Below are 18615 nucleotides of genomic sequence, written 5' to 3' on the forward strand. Positions count from 1 at the left end.
GACCGATTCAGGATCAAGAGAACCTTGTAGCGTAGCGTGCAATCCGAAAATAGCATTCCAAACATCGCGCACATGATTGCAGTATAGAACGATCAGTTCGTCACAATGTAGTGCGAGGTGTTTATGAATATTGCCTGGCTTCAACCCTCCCCAAGGCCCAACAAACGACAATGATCTATTGAAGGCCTGAAGAACATTCTTGGTCTTTAGTAAGTAGAAGAGACTTTTCCGTTTGGGGGCGCTTAGCAAGGCAAGCCAGTCGTGAACTTTGGCAAATTGGCCACGGTCAAAATGGTGTCGAACTTTGCGATACACTGCACCGTCAGAGTACGCAGCTTCATGAGAGTACTTCTCGCGGAGCTATACTGCTTTCACTGGCTATGGCAGGCATGGGCAGCCAGCCTCTGACTACATTGGCTACTATGGAGTGACTACCACTAGTTTAGATGTGAATATCAAATGCTCTTCCTAACCTGCACCATTTTCGTTTTGATGCTTAATCCAACATGTCGTTGATTTCACATGCGATTGGTGCTGGCCAAGAACAACAGACCGAGTCTGACGTGACATCTACGGTAGGGCCACTACCCGATGACCATAAGCCTTTCCGGTGCGCCGAGGGCCAAGTGAAAGCGATAACCCGTCTCGACCCTCGCGCCAGGAAGAGGAACTGACTAGCCAGTCGCAATGTGTCTTGGCTTTTCGACATCACGATAAGTAAAAGAAAGACTCTTGTCAGTGTCGGCCAAATTTGAAGGTCGCGAGAGCCCGCACGCTAGGATAATATGCAGTAGTGATTCATCGGCGAGCACAAACAGAGCCGGCACCATAACAAACCACTGCCCCGGCCAGATTGCAGGGGAGCGAATGGACATGGCGCTATTGTGTAGGAGGGGTAACGGACATAGGGGCCAACTGGGGCCGCATATGGACCGGCCATATAGCTCAAACATGACAAGCATGGTCTGCGAGTAGAGTCTCTTTTCGGCCCCTGGACTATGCCCTTGGGATGTGGGAGTACGGGTGGAGTAGTGTTGTGGTTATACATGGCTGGCCAGAGTAGTTACCTGGGACCTGAATTTGTCCCGGTTAGCAAGCCAGTGAAGCCAATAACAAACGAACTGTTTCGCTGCTCTACCAAATGGCGGAATTCACCGTCTGCCAGGTCGTAGTTATCACCAGTCGTTCGTTGCTTGTTAAAGGCGACGGCGTTCCTCTCGAAGCTGCTGTAAATCGTTGAGTCGATAGCTGCTTGCGATCCCAAGCATCCCACGCTTAGATGATGCATCTTCGTACTGCTTGCATGACTCGAGAGGCAAGCAGGTATCGTCACGTCATGCAGGTATATCGACTTATCAGAGTTTGTTGTGATAACGTCTCCGGCTTGCAGGTTTAGAACCTGCATGTGTCCAGGTCAGATCACCAGTCCAGCAGGCTAGAGGAGGACTCACAGCATTGATGCAGATTCATGGGCTTCACCTCCTAGGGTTTTGGTATCATTGTACGTAGGCCGTAGTGTGTATGTTATGTAGTGCCTCCTTCCACATGACTATGCTCCCTCATTCATGAGGTCCCCAGGATACTCCTCACCCTCCTCCAGTCGCTTGTCCCGTCTCATTACCTCGTATTGTTGATGCTCCTCGAAGGTTGTCTATCTTCGTGTAAACCCAGATTCGCTCGATCATCCTTGCTCTGCCTAACCTGTTGTTCATCTGTGTACTGTTGAGTACGGCCACTTATACGAACCAAGCTCTTGGTTCCCTCGAAGACATCTGATTAAATACTGGATATCGTTGTTCATCAGCTTCAGCACCCCAAAACAGTATCTCGTTCCTGGCCCCAACTACAGCTAGGAAGCATTCGGCCAGTCCGAGTCCCAGCCCCAACCTGGTTGATCTCTTAGAACGTTTCACACTCGGCATACAGGGACTAGACACCTGATCTAGGCATAATGTTCGACTTAGCTTCCTTCGGAAAGGCCTTCGGAGTGCTCTGGATGTTCTTCTTGACACCCTCGTGGCTCAAATTTCATATTGGCCTCTAGTGAGTTCCGACGCATCACGACTTGCTGCTCGAGCTGTAGTCAAGTTCACATCTGGTGCGCAGAAACTAATATAATGCAGGCTATGGCGTTATACTCGTACCATCTTCCATACAGCTAGTCATTGGATGTACAAGTCGAAGCCGATCCCGGCCGAGCCTAAATATACCCCTTCGGAAGTGACCGTAGTGATCCCCACTATCCACAATGCGCCCAAGGCGCTGCGTACCCAGCTGCAGAGCGTCCTAGCCTGTAAACCCTACGAGATGATCATGGTTACTACTCAAGACAAGAAAATGGCCCTGGAGAAGTGTGTCAAGACCCTGCCGTTTGACAACATCCGCGTGCTCTGCAGCGACATTGCCAACAAGCGCCTCCAAGTCTGCAAAGCTCTGCCTGAAGTCACCACCAAGATCACCATCATGGCGGACGACGACGTCTGGTGGCCCCCGACCCTGCTCCCCTGGATCCTGGCCCCATTCGAGCATGCCAAAATTGGAGGAGTTGGAACCTGCCAGCGATTACACCGCAAACGCACTGCCTCGTGGTCTAACAACGTCTGGAATTGGCTCGGCGCCGCCTACATCGAGCGACGCAACTTCGAGATCTCGGCTACGCATAACATAGACGGCGGAACATCTTGCATTTCTGGCCGCACCGGTGCCTACCGAACTGAGATTCTTTCGAGCGGAGACTTCCTCGACGGCCTCCAGCGTAAGCGCTGGGGAAAGTTCATCCTTAACGCCGATGACGATAACTTCGTGACCCGATGGCTCGTCAACCACCAGCGGAAGACGTGGATCCAGTACGAAAAGGAGTGCGAGATTGAGACGGCGCTCGAGTACGGTATGAAGTTCTTGTACCAGTGCTCCCGCTGGGCTCGCAGCAATTGGCGCAGCAACTGGACAAGCTTGGTCAAAGACCGCTATGTGATTATGTGAGTTCTTTTTTCTTCTTCTTTAACTAAGCGGTTCAACTCATACCACGGACTATAGTCAGCAGCCGTGGTATACTTACGCTCTTCACCTGGCAACCTTCACCTCCCTGGCTTTTATTGGAGACCCCCTGATTCTGCTATCCCTGTGGTGGGGCACGGCCGGTTGGGACCCGGAAACCCGCCAGTACGCCCTGATTGTCGAACTGGTTTGGATGTTCCTCTTCACCAAGACAGTCAAGCTTGTTGGTCTCTGGCGTCGCCATCCCTGGGACCTCCCATTCTACTTCGTCTCCGTCATCTTTGGCTATTTCCATGGTGGGATTAAGATATATGCCTTGTTTGCTCTCCATGTAGTAAGTTTCACTACGGTCCACCGCTAGGCAGCGCGGGCAGCCCATCGCCGAGGCTCGGACGGAGAAGTGCGGCGTCGTCCACGCGGATGGATCAGGCAAGTCACCCTCCGGTCCGAAGACGGCCATAGTTCAGACTCGTCAAGGCATTGGCCCATCGTCGGGTAGGCTGGCATGTAGAATCCGTAGGTGCAAGCTTTTTTCGAGAAATCGGCCGGCGAGGCGTGCACAAAGCGGAGGGTCGGGGGAGAAAGGTCCGATGGCCCTGGTAGAAGTCGGTGGCTCGTGATCGGGGTAGCGTCGTCTGCGCCGTTGGCTGGGTGTCTTCGTGATCGGAAGCGCGGCTAGGTGGAGTCGTCAGTACGTGCGCGCGTCTCGATGCGCGCTGGGTCTGGTACACGGAAGGTACGACGCCGCGGCGAGGTGCGATCAGACAGAGGCAGGTGCCGGCGTTGCCCTCTGGTGCACTACACAGCCCTGTGGTGAGCGTCACGTGCTGCGACGTATGAGCCAGCTACAGCGTTTCTTCCCGCCCGCTCCGTCCTACAAAGTCGCCGACGCATCAACTGGTTATTCACTTGCACCATCCCCTCCTGGAACTCATCGAGCACAAATGCACGCTCCGTTTCTTTGGGCCTGCGGTTCGAAGACCGGTTGTCTCGTTTTACATAGCTGCCTGTTGCCCGCTTCGGAAATGCTGCCGAGCGACCAATGCTGATGCCTGTCGAGACGAGTGCACTAGCCATGTCATGTCCACAACGACTGCCGCAGAACCAGCAGCCGCATTCCTCCAGACTATTCTACGGCGAGACGCAAGGCTGTTCGTTCGACCTTCCTTATCGACACGCGCCCCAATGTGTCACTGCAGTCGTACTGTCGACAGTCATGTGCTGGCCAGCGCTTGCGACTCGACGGAAGAAGCCCTATACTATACAATATTAGCGTTTGCCATTGGATGAGCAGACTCTTTCATTTGATGAGAGCGTCCGCCGCACGCAACTTGTCCATTTGAGCATATGGACATTGTTCTCTCGGAAGTCCAGCTAAGTATCTTTTACGTGCGCTTACTGATGGGCTGTTGACTCTTTGCTTCGTCATAGTCACACTATCTGAATCGTGGTTGTTGTGAGCGCCTGTGGCGCTTGCCAGGGTAAGCGGTATATGGACACGATCAGATGAGCACCAGTGACTGCTTTCCGTCCTGTTGCTGGAATCATGCGGCAATGGCGATGGAGAAGTGAGAGGCGCCCGGTGATGGCTGTGTGGCCCGGCTCAAATGTAGCACTGAGACACTTGACTCCCGCCTGCCAGTATCTACTGTCAAAAGAGGGTAGTCAGTTGTTTCGCCATAAGAACGAGGCTTGTTCCCTCAGCACAAAGAGTTCCACCGGCGGACCTACCAGCCGTGTCGTGCTGGACGTTGGGATATGCCTCCAGGAGGGAATGGGCGGATTCATTGGCGGCCAAGGGCCTTGATCAGCAGAGGCGTCCGCTAATGCGTCCCTAGAACAGCCCTAAGGTTATATGTTAGCAAACATAAGGACCACATCCGGCACCAGGAGCAACTTCCTTGCCCTCCATTTGCCGCGCCAGCCATAACCTCGATGTTCAACTGCGGAAATTACGGATTCAGTGAGTGTGACCCACGCTCATGTTGCTCACTTGCCGAGCTGTCTAGATGGTGCCACCGCAGTTGTTCGCGTCTAAGCAAACAAATGTGCACCAATAGGAACTGGCACCACGATGGCCAACGCCACTTGCTTTTTCGTTCATCATGTTATCGGTACGATGGCTGGCCGCATGTCTCGGCTCTGGGCCCATGGACAGTGTCCAACTCCGCTTGCCTTGTGACAGTGCGACCGTCTTCCAAAGGTTTGTCCAACTCACTCCTTCCATGAAGGGCAGCCTCAGCGTCCACGAAAGTATTTCGCGAGACAGGAATGCTTTCCATGGTTGTGTTGCTCCTCTCAATGGTTCACAGCAGTACCAGGCTGCCCACGGCACAGAGATCACTGAAACTATTTGCTTTTCAACCCATCATGTTGGCACGGTGTAGAGAAGCACGCTCAAGTCGTGAGGAGTAATAAGGTCGTACACTTGTGACAATGCAACTGTGATTCCAGGTGCGTGCTCAAATCACTCAGCTCCTTGGACGACCTCACCTTCATCTGACAGGAGTAGAAGTGTTTCCTTGATGGGCCTTACTTCTTTGGAGCGTTCCCAACTGCCCGAAGCTGAATGCAGCTCGTGTGGGCGTAGAACAGACCTCTTTGTACTACGCCGACGGATTGGCATAGTTGTTTGCTTTATGCCACCCCTCATCCGGTGGCGCACTAGACTAACTGTAACGATCGGTCAATTGAATCAATACCACTCGAGGTGTTACAGTTGGTCTCGGATAATTATATGTCCCAACGTTGCTGATTCCATCTCATCTTTTTTCTTCCATGCCCCCCTATTGCCCTCTTGACTAGCCCAACTGGAGCCGACCTATATCATGGGAGTCTAAGGTTGCACCCGTTGGCCGGTGCATACTCGTATGACTCGCATGGGTGCGTAAGGCAGCGAGTTACGTTCGTGCGGGATATCACCCGCCTCCTACCACAGAAGCCGGACGTAGGGATACTACGATAATGCAGTAGCATTTCAATCTTCATATCAATGAGCCATAACCGAGTGCTCCTTCCGTATATGATCGCTGGTACAGAAAACTAAGGCAAGTGTGTTGGTAAGGTAAAACCAGCCCAGCGGATGGAGACGGCGATGCATGTCCCACGCGGGCAGCGCGTGCCGGACCTCAACAGGATTGTCCGTCCCCATGTCCCGGTTACCGTTCCGTCGAGTGTACCCAGCTCTGTTATTAACAGCTACAGTTTCGACGATCAGCCGCGTGCTATGCGAGACCGAGCCACGGCCGAGCCACACGATCGAGCGGCCTAGTTGAAGCCATCCATCTCGAGGCCCAAGCGGACGCCAGCGACGACGCGAATGCCGTTGCTGGCATAGGCAGCAACGCGGATGCCGAGTACGAAACCGATCCCGAGTATGTTGCAGCAGTCCCCGCTGCCGCGGCGGAGCCTCTGTCTGTCTACGACTTCATTCCCGACGAAGATGACGGGACTGTCATTCCTAACAGTCCGATGAGACGGAAGGGTCCGAGGCAGCTGCCTTCGCCGCGAAGGCCGCAAGGTAAGCATGATTCTCGTCTATTGACTGCATGGTCGACTGGCCGTTGACGCTCATCATACAGCAGGCACTCCAGGTTCCCAACCGACGGTGGAGCGGCAGCCCGGCCGTACCGAGCCTAGCTCCACGACGAACACTACACCAACCGCCGTGACGAATGCAGGCGGCCGGCCAGCACCCACAAGATACCCCGACCACGGCGCGATGGATGCGTCGCTGCAGAGAGCTGTACGTTGGAACAGCCGGGTGGCGGCTAGAAGGCCCTTGGCGCCGATTATGACGACACAACCGCGGCAGTGCCCTCCCAGAATGGTGGGAAGCGGTATTAAGCTGTCGCAGGCAGGCCGTCCAAGAGGATCTGTGCAGAATGCGGCGAGGCGCACGCCAGACTACTACAAGGACTACAGGCGCAAGTTGCAGCGGGACACCTTGGCAAAGAAGATGGTGGGAATGCTGGAGGATCTTCGAATGAGTCTCAGCGGCATGCAGTTCGGGTGACGACGTGGTACATGTTAATAAGCCAATATCACAAGGTAGCTTTGTCTATGCTTATGTGGAAGCATGTTTCCAGCTCTAGTGTGTTCCAATCTGGAAGGTCGAGCGTATTCTCGTCTACATATCGAATGTCCAGTAGCCGGACCAGACGCTTTTTGGTCAACGTCCCGAGCTCCTCCGAGTCGATCTCTTCCCATATCATCTTAGGGAATTCTATGTCTCCAATGACCGAATTTGTCTCCAGTGACCGAATTTTCGTATTCGGTTGCTCTCGAGAATGGCGTGGAACTCGGTGGTGTCATCCTCTGGCATTTGCAGGTAGTCATCACGGTCACTAGGCCAGATATGTTCCCTTCCTCCAGTTTTCCTCCTTTGATCGCCCAGTCAAACAAACCAATTACGTGTTCGTCTCGTAGCACTCGAGCTCCAGGCACATTCGTCTTCTCGTCTTGGCCTGTTTCCGCGGTTGCTCACCACAATTTTTGATCGCCCTTCGCCTTCAATGCATCAATATGGAGTTCCTCTATACCGAGTTCGTGTATACCGTCTCCTTGGGAATTTCGCTCCTTTGATAATTTAGCTTCTAACTGGCCCCGCTCTGCCTCGGTACCAACATATTTGGCCACCATCCAAATCTCTTTTGCGTTTCGCCAGTACTTCGTACTGCCGACCATTGACTGATTAACCTTGCCTAAGAATTGCGGATTGTCGTATGCGCAACCAGGTCTTACCGCTTCCGGGTGCTGGAGGAATAGATTGTTCTCGCTGAGACGGTTGGCTATCTCGTTCATGTTACATTCTGGGCCGAGAATGTCGTCCAGTCCACCCAAACGACCGCAGGCGGCTCATGGAGCGTCCGATGAATGACGCTGGCTCGATGCGCGCCATCACAGTTCAGGGCAAACCAGATCAAACCGTGGGGGTCATCTATCACCCCGAGGGAAATATGCGCGGATTCGAAAGAGCTGCTATACAGCCGCTGGATAGGACTAGACGCGCAACTGTGCAGCAACTCAAAGAATATCAGATGCGCAAGACCCAGACGATGAAGAATCAGCGACGTTAGAGAAGGTTAGGCGATGATGTCTGCTTGGTTGGTGTATTTAGATCAGGTAGTTGTACACTGATTATGAAACATGTACGCTTCGATCCCTCTGAGCTTGTCAAACTTATTTCAGTTGCTCTATGTGCTCTCATAAGCACCCCGTACACACTGATCTGCTTGATGGCGGGCGCTAACAGCAGCCCATCATGATATCTCCTTGGGTTTCTGCGCCACGAGCACGCCCGGAAGACTATTCGTCGTGCTGTTTTCGAGAGCGAGTCTTTGGGACTGACAATCGGACCGATCGTTGCTGGACGTCCCGAGCGGTCCGTCCTTGGTTGAGGCCTTCTCAAGGGCGTGGGCCAGCACCGGATGCTCGGGGTCTGTGATGTCGAAGGGGGCTAGCAGGTCATCCGGCTGCGTGATGGGCATCCTGTCATCGCAGTTGGTCCACTCCCCGTGCCCGAGCTGGTCCTGGGCTACTCGGTGGAGCTGGATCGCCGTCTCGCCCTGCCACTCGAGGTAGGCGTATTTGTTGTACCAGCCGCGCTTTTGCAGTATGTTGAGTACGGGGTCGATGCCGAAGGAGATTATAATAATGAGCGCGCCGATGAAGTACACAATTACCAGCCCGAGAACAATGAAATTGGCGTATTGTGTACTTCGGATTTTCTGATTGCGGCAGAGATTCCATTCCATTTCATTTTCCGGTTTATAGGTAAGCGGCTTGAAAGGGGCGTTAGCGGTTCCCTGGGCGGTGTTAACAACCTTAGCTTGGAGCCCGGCTAACATAATATGCCACTAGTTGATGACGTCAAGTTACCATTGGTTCTTTTCAATCCGTAATACGCTGCTTTGGCTCAACGATATTACAAATGCGAGCGACGATGTGCTAAGGCTATCGATGAAGCCGTCTAGATTTTGGCTGCCGAGCATCAGGTATGCCCATATGAGAAGGGACCCAAGTTTGGACTGCGACGTTGGCCTATCTAGGCCTAAGTCCTGGTCTGTCAGCCCGAACAACGGGCCAGCACTGCGAAGCGCATCGACCTGACCGGCCAACTCGCCACATTGGCCCTGGGCTGGGTCACGGCACCATTGATACCGTTCGACGCAGCCTATGGGCGCCGCAGAGGACATCATTAAAATCCGACATCAAACCCCAGGACAGCCCGAAAGCACATCCTATTACGATGGCCCGTACCCTTGAAAATCCCGTGATCATGAGATCCACTCTGACCTCAAATCAGGCACCAGGGTGTCCGATGCCAACAGCCTATGATCCGGATCCTCTGGCAGCAGCAGTATGTGAAGCCACGGCTCCCCTGCTAACTGCACCGCAACTAGCACCTGCGTTGCCAGCAGCGCCGGTAATAGTACCCCCAATATCAGCCCCATCTCCACAAATACCGACTCCCCTGGCCCCAACTTCACATGCGCCAGTGGAAGCTTTCAGAGGTAGCGAAGCTTCGCCCTCGGACACTTATGAGATTTCGGCATACGAACGTCGGATAAGTGAAGATGGTCAAGTTCGAAGTCAACTTGTATGGCAAAGGAGTAGTCGAAGTAAGCCTTGCGTTAAACTGGTTATCAGCGCCGACCGACAAACAGCATGGGCACAAGGCGGCCCTTTTGAGCTCAGGATTGACCCGCTGGACTGTCAGCAAGTAAGACTCCAGACACCTTTCGGGCAAGATGGCCATATCAATGAGCACGGAATAGGCTACGTGGCTCTCTCTCAAACGTCGGGCGACGCTATCAAGATGACATTTGACCGCAGTGATGATAGGGACGGAACCATGGGTAGCTGGCGTGCACGTCGGTTTGCTCGTTGGCTGTGGGAGCAGAATCCAAAGATGAAACCTTGATTTGGATTTATTGCTTCAGAGCTGCAAATGATACCCCTGGCTCGCAGCGGCTTGATTAGGTTACGGTTTTTGGCCAATTGCTGAGTCGGTATCGAGTGTTGGTGATTAGACCAGTTTCTGAGGTCAATACAACTTCTTTACCAATGTTTAACCCTCCAGCATTCCCACCATCTTCTTTGCCATGGTGTCCCGCTGCAACATTGCGCCTGTAGTCCTTGTAGTAGTCTGGCACGCGCCCCGCCGCATTCTGCACAGACCCTCTTGGACGGCCTGCCTGCGACAGCTGTACACCGTTTCCCACCATTCTGGGAGGGAACTGCCGTGGTTGAGTCGACATGATCGGCGCCAAGGGTCTTCTAGCTGGCACCCGGCTGTCCAAACGCACAGCTCTCTACAGCGACGCATCCATCGCGCCGTGGTCGGCATATCTTGTGGGTGCTGGCCAAGCACCTGCATTCGTCGCCGCGGCTGGTGCAGTGTTCGTCGTGGAGCTGGGCTCGGTACGAGCGGGCTGCCGTTCCACTGTCGGTTAGGAACCTGGAGTGCCTGCTGTATGATGAGCGTCAACGGCCAGTCGACTATGTAGTCAATAGACGAGAATCATGTTTACCTTACGGCCTTCGCGGCAAAGGCAGCTGCCTCGGACCCTTCTGTCTCATCAGACTGTTGGGAATGACAGTCCCGCCATCCTCATCGGGGATGACGTCGTAGACAGATAGAGGCTCCGCCGCGGCAGCGGGAACTGCTGCAACATATTCGGAGTCGGTTTCGTACTCGGCATCCGCGTCGCTGTCTATACCAGCAACGGCATTCGCGTCATCGCTGGCGTCCGCCTGGGCCTCGAAATGGATGACTTCGACTTGGCCGCTCGATCGCGTCGCTCGGCCGTGGCTCGGTCTCGCATAGCACGCGGCTGATCGTCGAAACTGTAGCTGTTAATAACAGAGCTAGGTACACTCGACGGAACGGTAACTAGTACATAGGGACGGACAATTCTGTTGAGGTCCGGCACGCGCTGCCCGCGTGGGATGTGCATCGCCGTCTCCATCCGCTCGTGCGTCGGGTTCCAGTATGCAAGAGCGCTGAAGACATCGCAGTACCGCCCGAGGTCTTATGTTTTGTTCTCCAGCGACAAGCCACTCTTGCGAACCTTGTCTTTCTGCCCCTTGGTGTGGACCATGACGGAGGCCTAGCTACTAATACGGTTCGGGTAACTTGCTGGACTCTCTTGGAGCATATTCCGGGTGTCCATAGAGCTTCAATAGCGTCCCGCGTAACGGTAGATATAGCAAGTGCTGGTTTGCGGGTACGAAACATTGATGACATGTTGAGCTCGAGTTGGGCGAGCGTCGCCAGGACAGCTGCTGATCTGGTCCCGAACCCATGTTGACGATAGAAATCTCGGGCCAGGTTCGCTTCGGCATGTCTTGAGGAAGAGAGGTTCTTGCGCAGTTCAGGAGGATTGGGCAGTTGGTCCTAAAATAACGCGGGGTCGCGAACCAGCTCTACGCTAACTGTGGGTGGGTTCTAGACCTGGCCCGCTGGTCACGCTAGTGCGTCAGTGCGCCGTTGCTACTCTTCCGGCTCTGCACCCCAATAGTACGTCAACAGTGCAGGCAACGATGGAAGCTAGGACCGGAAACAGCCCAGGAGAGTATTTGAATCTCGACGGAATACAGCAGAAAGAGAGCAGCCGCTGGATGACACTGGCTCCAAGGTAACCTGCCTCCCTGCGCCGGAACAGTACAAGCGGAGCGGGGAACATCAGGCTCTGGTTCCATTTGAGATCGGCGCACTTCGGGAAGGTACAATAAGAGAGACTACGGTCCCGTAGACCAGAATGGTAGTTTGGCCTCCCAGTATCCTTTCTGCAATTACTCGGTGGGAATTGGAGAGGCCTGAAAGTGCCTCGTGTGAGCCAGCAAGTACGCCACGACCAACAACGGGACGCGGCAGTATCCAGCCCGGTTCCGTCCCCATTCGCTCTACATCTGCTGCAGCGTTGGCTTTGCTCCTTTGGACCGGCGGCGCCATCAGCAGCTCTGCATCCTGAGGTCGACATCTGCCCTAGCGCCGCTTAACGACGCAGAGCTGGAGAGATAACTTTGAACCGACTACGAAAAAGCATTTCCTGATCGAGAGTCTAGCTTCGCAAGATGAACTGCAGATAAGTCACACCGTCAGTACTGCACCGGCCTCTTTTGACGACCGTACCTTGAGGTACGAACCCAACAGGACTGGAAGTAGCTTCAGGTAGCATGGTGAGAAACAGATGCAGATAATTGAGCTATGATACTGGTAGGTACGAGCCAGAAGAGCTGCGTTGAGGCCTTCGGGTACAATGAGCACATGCTACTATTCGAGTACCTGGGAGAACCAGATGCGTTTCGGCTGCCTGTCGTGAACAAGCTCTCCTTTTTCTAATTTAAAGGCGTACACACCACTAGCTCATTGCATGATATGGTTATCCAAATGAACTGATCCAGGAAACCTGCATCATGGTGCGCGCTTTGTGATAACACACATGTTGCCGGAAGGTGTTCACACCATACTACATGCACTCCGCTCTGATCCTCATATTACTCGACGGTGGCTTGTGTTGGTTGGCCCGGGTTGAAGTACCGGAAACACGACTTGAGCGTTTCCAATCAGACAAGAGAAACCAGACAAGGGATAATGCATGAGCAGAGTTTCAATGTGCGATATAGAGCGAGGAACTATTCCTAACAAGGGCGTAAACAACCAAACCATATTCAACCAAACCAAATCAAACCAACGATTTCAGTCAATTCAGCCAATCAAACCGGGACATTCATTAGTCAGCATCAACCAAATTACATCTCGCCCCTTGGTTTGGTTGGTTTGGTTTGGTTTGGTTTGATTTGGTTTGGTTGTTTACGCCCTTGAATTCCTAAGCCGCCGATGCTGCCTGCTGGTCCGGGTGGTTAACGTAGGACCGATATGTGATAGATAATAAGGATAGTCACTTGTTCAGCCTAGCAAATGGGCGAAATGGGCCGGCATAGAATCCAACCCCATGTCTTCTGCTGGCTGGACTGCGACCTCTCTGGAGCCCGGATGGCTGAGATGAATGTCCGCACTAATGTACTGCTCATTTCCCGACATGATAACGCAATAACCTCCCCAGGCCGACAGGGTCTGACTGATTTGGATACAGGAGTGAATCTAGACGCTGCTCAATAGCCCTAAAACATAGCCAAGGCGACGGGAGCGATGTTGGGTTGCTGGCGAAGACGCGGTGTGCAGGATAGACGTTCGACGCGCTAGGCGGCAAGCACAATTACGCTAACTCGCGGCCTCACGTGCTCTTAAATCTTAGCCTTGAGCGGGGCTGGCTTGGGGCTGGCTTGGTGCATATTTCCACCTGTGGGCTGCGGCGGGGCATATATCACGATCACGGTATCGATAGCTTACCCCATAAAAGATTGGCTACGGATGTATGAACCAAACACTTCGCAGGTATCGCCCGCTGGTCCGGCCTTAATCATGGTATGGGGGTTTTGATGTGTGGTGGCGTGGATGTGACGCTGCCAATATCCAGAACAAGTGGCAAAGGAGAGATGGGAGACGGGGCAGTCCCGAGGCTTGTGTCGGTCTAGATTACACGAGCGACGGACGAACACGGGATACATATGGTCTTAATCCAATGCCAAATGTATATGACCTGCGCAGATGCGAAGTAAAGGAATTTGTGCAGCTGGTAGGCATCTTGCATGCACCAGCTGCCTGCAGACTTGTTGGCCTGCTGATGGAGTGCGCAGAGCCAGAAGGTTACCAATGGCGCACTAGCGCGACTAGTGGACCAGGTCTAGAAACACAACATTATTAGCGTAGAGCTGGTTTGCGACGGCCACTTCCCCTCCATTGCTATCTCCCCTCCATCGCTATCTCCCTCCATCGCTATCTCCCCTCCATCGCTATCGCGACCCCAGTTTCTGTAACGTCCTTCCCACCAATTTTGTCTTTAGCTCCTCTCCTCATTATGTACGTCCTTACTTCAAACAAATTTCTGTGAAAATAATGCATAAATGATAACACCTATAAAACTAGGCTCAATTTTCTGTACGGTAAAATTTTCTTCGATAAAAACTGGCTCAATCATATGCCTTTGGTGTTGTGTTAGTGCAAGGCATTCATGCCTAACAAATGGGGCGAGCATTGTTATTACTAAAATTATCAGGCGACAACCCCGCGCAAACAAGCGGAATGAATGGGCTGTAATTCTCAAAAAACACAAACTCGAGATTATCTTGTTGAGTCAATAATTTTTGAAGTCCTCTGCACAACAACAAACTTGACGCAAATCCAAGTTGATGGATGTCTGCATTTTTGATTGATAGCCACTCTCTACCTGCATCGCTGCCATTCCATTTTGAGCGACAGATTCGCGGACGCCCAGATTCTGTTTTACCTATCAATTTCCATGGTAAGTTACTGTCCAAGGACACATTCCGAACATGAGCCTAACGCAATAGCTACAAAGAGTCTAGAGGTCACCCCTCTCGACCCTGATGACCTCGTCCAGGGCAACGCATTGCTGCCTCAATACGTGAATGGAAGGGCACAACAGGTACAATGGCAGAATTGCAACGTCTGGATTTTCTTCGAAGGGAACTGGGTGGAATTGAGGGATAAACATGGTCAACCTGTTCCTAGTGGAAAAGCAGTGATCCCTGAAAACGTTGGGCTCTACTTCACGGGGGGGAAATTGAAAATATGATGTTATCTCTGTAGATTGGGATATAAGCTATCTCGTATCTCAGTACCTCCACGCAGTCCCATGTACAAACTTATCAAGGCACCACCTTTAGCATCGCTATTGATAGTCATGGTGACGCATTCTGTTTCTATCAGCCTCCCAGATTCGTATTCAGCCAGTCGAAACGGACATGTATCAATAGCTTCATCAATCTGCTTGCCAAATAGTTCCTTGATGCATGCCGTTCGACAACGTCGGAAGGTCATACTATGCTCAGGATCTATTCGGACACCAGCCAGCACAGCATATCTCTTCTCCCCTTCCGTTTCGATTTCTATGCCATATAACTTCAAAGCATAGTATTCCACCTTTTTCTGTATAATATCAATGGTTGTTATGCAGTACTGCATCTTGACTGGATCACGCGGGAAACCCATCGTAACAACAGCAGTCTGACAATCGGCTGTCGTGTCTCTTCTGATCGCATAATTTAATGTAGATGGAACCAGGTTGGCAATCGCCTGAGGAGCAGCTCTGGAGAAATGATAGTTCTCGTCGACTGCAGGGCCGGTCGCCGGAGCTGCATTTGTGTTGATCTGGTCTTGCGATTGGGGCTGATCGAATGGAGTTTCAGGTGAAGGAGTCGGCGATGATTCGACGGATTCTTCTCGGCTTGGGTTACTTTGCTGAGCAATCTCTGCTTGGCCGTTAGAGAGTTCCATCTATTGAAAGAAGAGAAAAATACATACTTTGGCGCTTGCATGATCGCTCCATTTGATTGATTGCTGCGAGTGTGGTCGGGTCGATATGAGAATCCCGGACGCGCTTCGCTGCACTAACTCGGGTCTCCATAGGTAGTTTGTCGAAAGCCTTCAATTGACTGGTCTGGTAATGACGTCCTGGAAAATGGGTTTCTCCAGGTGTCGCAAGGAAGTATGCCACCCATGATGAAAACCCTACCTCCAGAAAGATCCTTGCAGTCGATTCTAAGGGAGCGTTCTGTGCCTGCAGATAGGCTACCTGCAGCCCTTTTGGTAGTCTTCGACGTGTCCATGGTGATCGAAGGTAGCTGGTGACCAATTGGATAGCCGTTTCCATGGCGTTTTCATCTTGAACTCCGTTTGTTTCCATTGGCCGATCTGAAGAAAGATAGGCTCGAGGAGAAGTTCTGGAAGATAGCGGGGAAGAATAGTGGGGGAGGATAGTAGGAGAGGTTGGAGAGGAAAGGCAGCGAGAAAGGATAATGAGGAAACATAGCGAGGAAAGATAGCGAGGAAAGATAGCGAGGAAAGATAGCGAGGAAAGATAGCGAGGAAAGATAGCGAGGAAAGATAGCGAGGAAAGATAGCGAGGAAAGATAGCGAGGGGAGATAGTGAGGGAAGATAGAGAGGGAAGATAGAGAGGGAAGATGGTTCGGAGGATAGTGCGGAAGGTAAAGGATAGATAGTAACGAAGAACGCTGTGGAGTGAGGGGATAATATATGGAACATCATTTAAGTGGAGAAAGTAACTTATCCAAGTAATTACGCAGGATGCCAAGCCGCACTACTGTGGGCGCTAAGGCAACTGCGCCATGTGAAGGGATAGCCTTGGAAAGAGCCGCCGTAAACAAACTTTTGGTACTGTTTTGTGCAGGAAGTATTGACTATGGTCGGCCCGCATGCGACCGCTTCGACTCCGGATCCCCGTGCCAAGCTAGTCGTCGCATGGTAGTAGCCTGAACGCATGCTATTTGCATTGTGACAACTGGTTATATACACCTAGTTATTTGCAGTGTACAGTAATATTGACCCCTGACGGACAGAGCCAACTAGCTATAGTTTTTAGACTTCTATCATCCAACGATGCTGACTGTGGTTGGCTGAAGTACAGTTCAGCCATAATGATGCTATGCATTCATGATAATCCTTGACATTACCGCATATTTCTTTGCTAGCACCACAGCAAAACTAGGGCCACGAAAACCACCAATATAACTTCTCAAGATAATGTTCAGGTCACGACATGGCCCCTAAAGTTTCCTGAATGTATCGAGTTGCAGTTAAACTCGGAGCTCAGGTTGACCAGATGAAGTACCCGATGGATGGCCAAGCCAATGAACTGTCCCATTGCGAAAAGAGTAGGTTCTCACTGATACCTGGACAACTGTCTAAGCGACCCGTATGCAGCCTCTTAACCCGTGACGCTGGTCACCGAATGGATAGCTGAGGCATTGTTCTCGAATCGCGTTTGATGGTACCTGTCCAATATGAACCTGGTATGCATCCCTAACTTGATACTCCACGTATATGCAAGCCATCGTGTAGTGACCTTTGACCTGGAGGCATCGTCAGATCATGGCTCCGTGGCTGGAACAAAGCAAAACCTAAGTATCATGAACCATGTAGTGCTACGTGTCAGAGACCAGCTTGGCCAACCTTGAAGCCAGACGCAAGATCTCTCAAGTATCGCCTATCCTAGCCCATACTATGCATCCTGCATGAGGTCGTTCCCAGAGCAGACTGGGAAAGATACTTGAGAGTGCTCCTGGCCAAGACAGACTTTTAGACCATGGTATCTGACTGTGCCGTTGCTCCCGCCACTGTTACTAGTCTGACTCCTAGGGAACCGTACGCAGGAACAGGTATTAGCTGACTCTTCTTTCTACCCAGACCATCCTAGTGATTCCTAGTCGAAGTATACTGAACTAAATCGCGACCCCTGGCTGTAGCGCTGTCTTTTTCCAATAATATCTTGTAGGAAGTGTAGTACGCACAGAGGCGAGCAATACTTAGAAGTGACTTGCGAATCCATGAACAGGTCGGTCGAGTTGTCCTGATCTCCAGACCGTACATGCGACCTTGAATTACTTCGTTCCAGTCATGCAGCGGCGATCAAAACTACTTTGGCTGGATATTGCGGGAATGCCCCGAGATGAGATGATAGAGACGGTCCAAGTTGTAGCGGGAATGCATAGCGTCACGGTCCAGGGCCAGTCGACAGGCCTGTCTTGCATTAGCCAGAATCAGAACAAGTAAGTTGTTGGCATTTTGCGGAGAGATCAGTACTGCTTTGTTCATTCGACCTGCGTGAGTAGCTCCGTACGAGAATCCTTGGGGAGCATGAGATACGCAACGACACACCAGTATCAACAGGAGCGGGCCGGGATGCTGTAATTGGCTGAGAGCATCAGACACAACAGGCTCGGTCGTCCTTGAAAGCAACCGCGAGATTTGTGTATGTATCCGCACGTCACTCCCTAGTATTGTCCACACTAACCATAAGACATATCCTGCTCGTAATCGTCCCAAGAATAGACCGGACAAGATCCCCGGGCAAGATACCCAGACTGTCGGCAACCCTCGTCTTGCATGCCGACGACACACATTTACTTGGCATACATGCTTTCAGCCGTATTAATAGTTGTGATAGTCGTTACCTGCTCGTTTCTCGTTAGATTGTAGCATGACAGTTGGGAGGCCATGCAAGCCATCGTATCTTACCTACGCGATGTACACACGGTAGCCATCTTTGAGGTAAGAGTGGCCAGTCGGTTGCATAGCGCAGCACGGCACTTTTGTAACTAAGAATCCCTGCCCTGAACCTTTCTTTTCTTTGGTTCGTACGATGCCGGACGTGACGGTCAATGAGGGCTGTATCTGGACTTGGGCTGACAGAATGCGAGACCAATTATCTCTGGCGACGTGACTCTTTAGTATTCCGATATATAAGTCCATGTTGTTCGCGGATTGAGGATCATAATCCTACTGCAATCAGTCATCTAACGCAACCTGTCAATTGAACCAAGTCTTACCAATCCGTTGAACATCCGACTCATCTACCAAGAACTGCCATGTAATACTCCAAGTCCTTTTTAAATTTGGAGAGACAGCCTGAAAATTTCTAATCAGCATGTTACACAGATTGCATGGCTTTCCAAATGCTGCTCGTTGGCGTAAACGTCAACGCTGCCGAAGACGAAGAAGATACGGG

General features: G+C 51.9%; 3 protein-coding genes across 3 annotated transcripts; 1 reads left to right on the forward strand and 2 right to left on the reverse strand.

Annotated features, from left to right (window-relative positions):
* Positions 1-8258: 8258 nt before the first annotated feature.
* Positions 8259-8846, reverse strand: PG998_014515 (uncharacterized protein; the record flags this gene model as incomplete). Its single annotated transcript, XM_066881331.1, has 1 exon — positions 8259-8846. The coding sequence occupies one exon, from the start codon at positions 8844-8846 to the stop codon at positions 8259-8261; it is 588 nt and encodes a 195-aa protein (XP_066723462.1).
* Positions 8847-9277: 431 nt separating this feature from the next.
* Positions 9278-9922, forward strand: PG998_014516 (uncharacterized protein; the record flags this gene model as incomplete). Its single annotated transcript, XM_066881332.1, has 1 exon — positions 9278-9922. One exon carries the CDS (start codon positions 9278-9280, stop codon positions 9920-9922), a length of 645 nt encoding a protein of 214 aa, XP_066723463.1.
* A 4743-nt stretch (positions 9923-14665) lies between these two features.
* Positions 14666-15696, reverse strand: PG998_014517 (uncharacterized protein; the record flags this gene model as incomplete). Its single annotated transcript, XM_066881333.1, has 3 exons — positions 14666-15339; positions 15392-15541; positions 15603-15696. The coding sequence occupies 3 exons, from the start codon at positions 15694-15696 to the stop codon at positions 14666-14668; spliced, it is 918 nt and encodes a 305-aa protein (XP_066723464.1).
* Positions 15697-18615: the final 2919 nt, after the last annotated feature.

This window comes from Apiospora kogelbergensis, assembly GCF_038363985.1.
Source record: "Apiospora kogelbergensis strain CBS 113332 chromosome Unknown utg000012l_segment0_segment0, whole genome shotgun sequence".
Classification (NCBI taxonomy): Eukaryota; Fungi; Ascomycota; class Sordariomycetes; order Amphisphaeriales; family Apiosporaceae; genus Apiospora; species Apiospora kogelbergensis.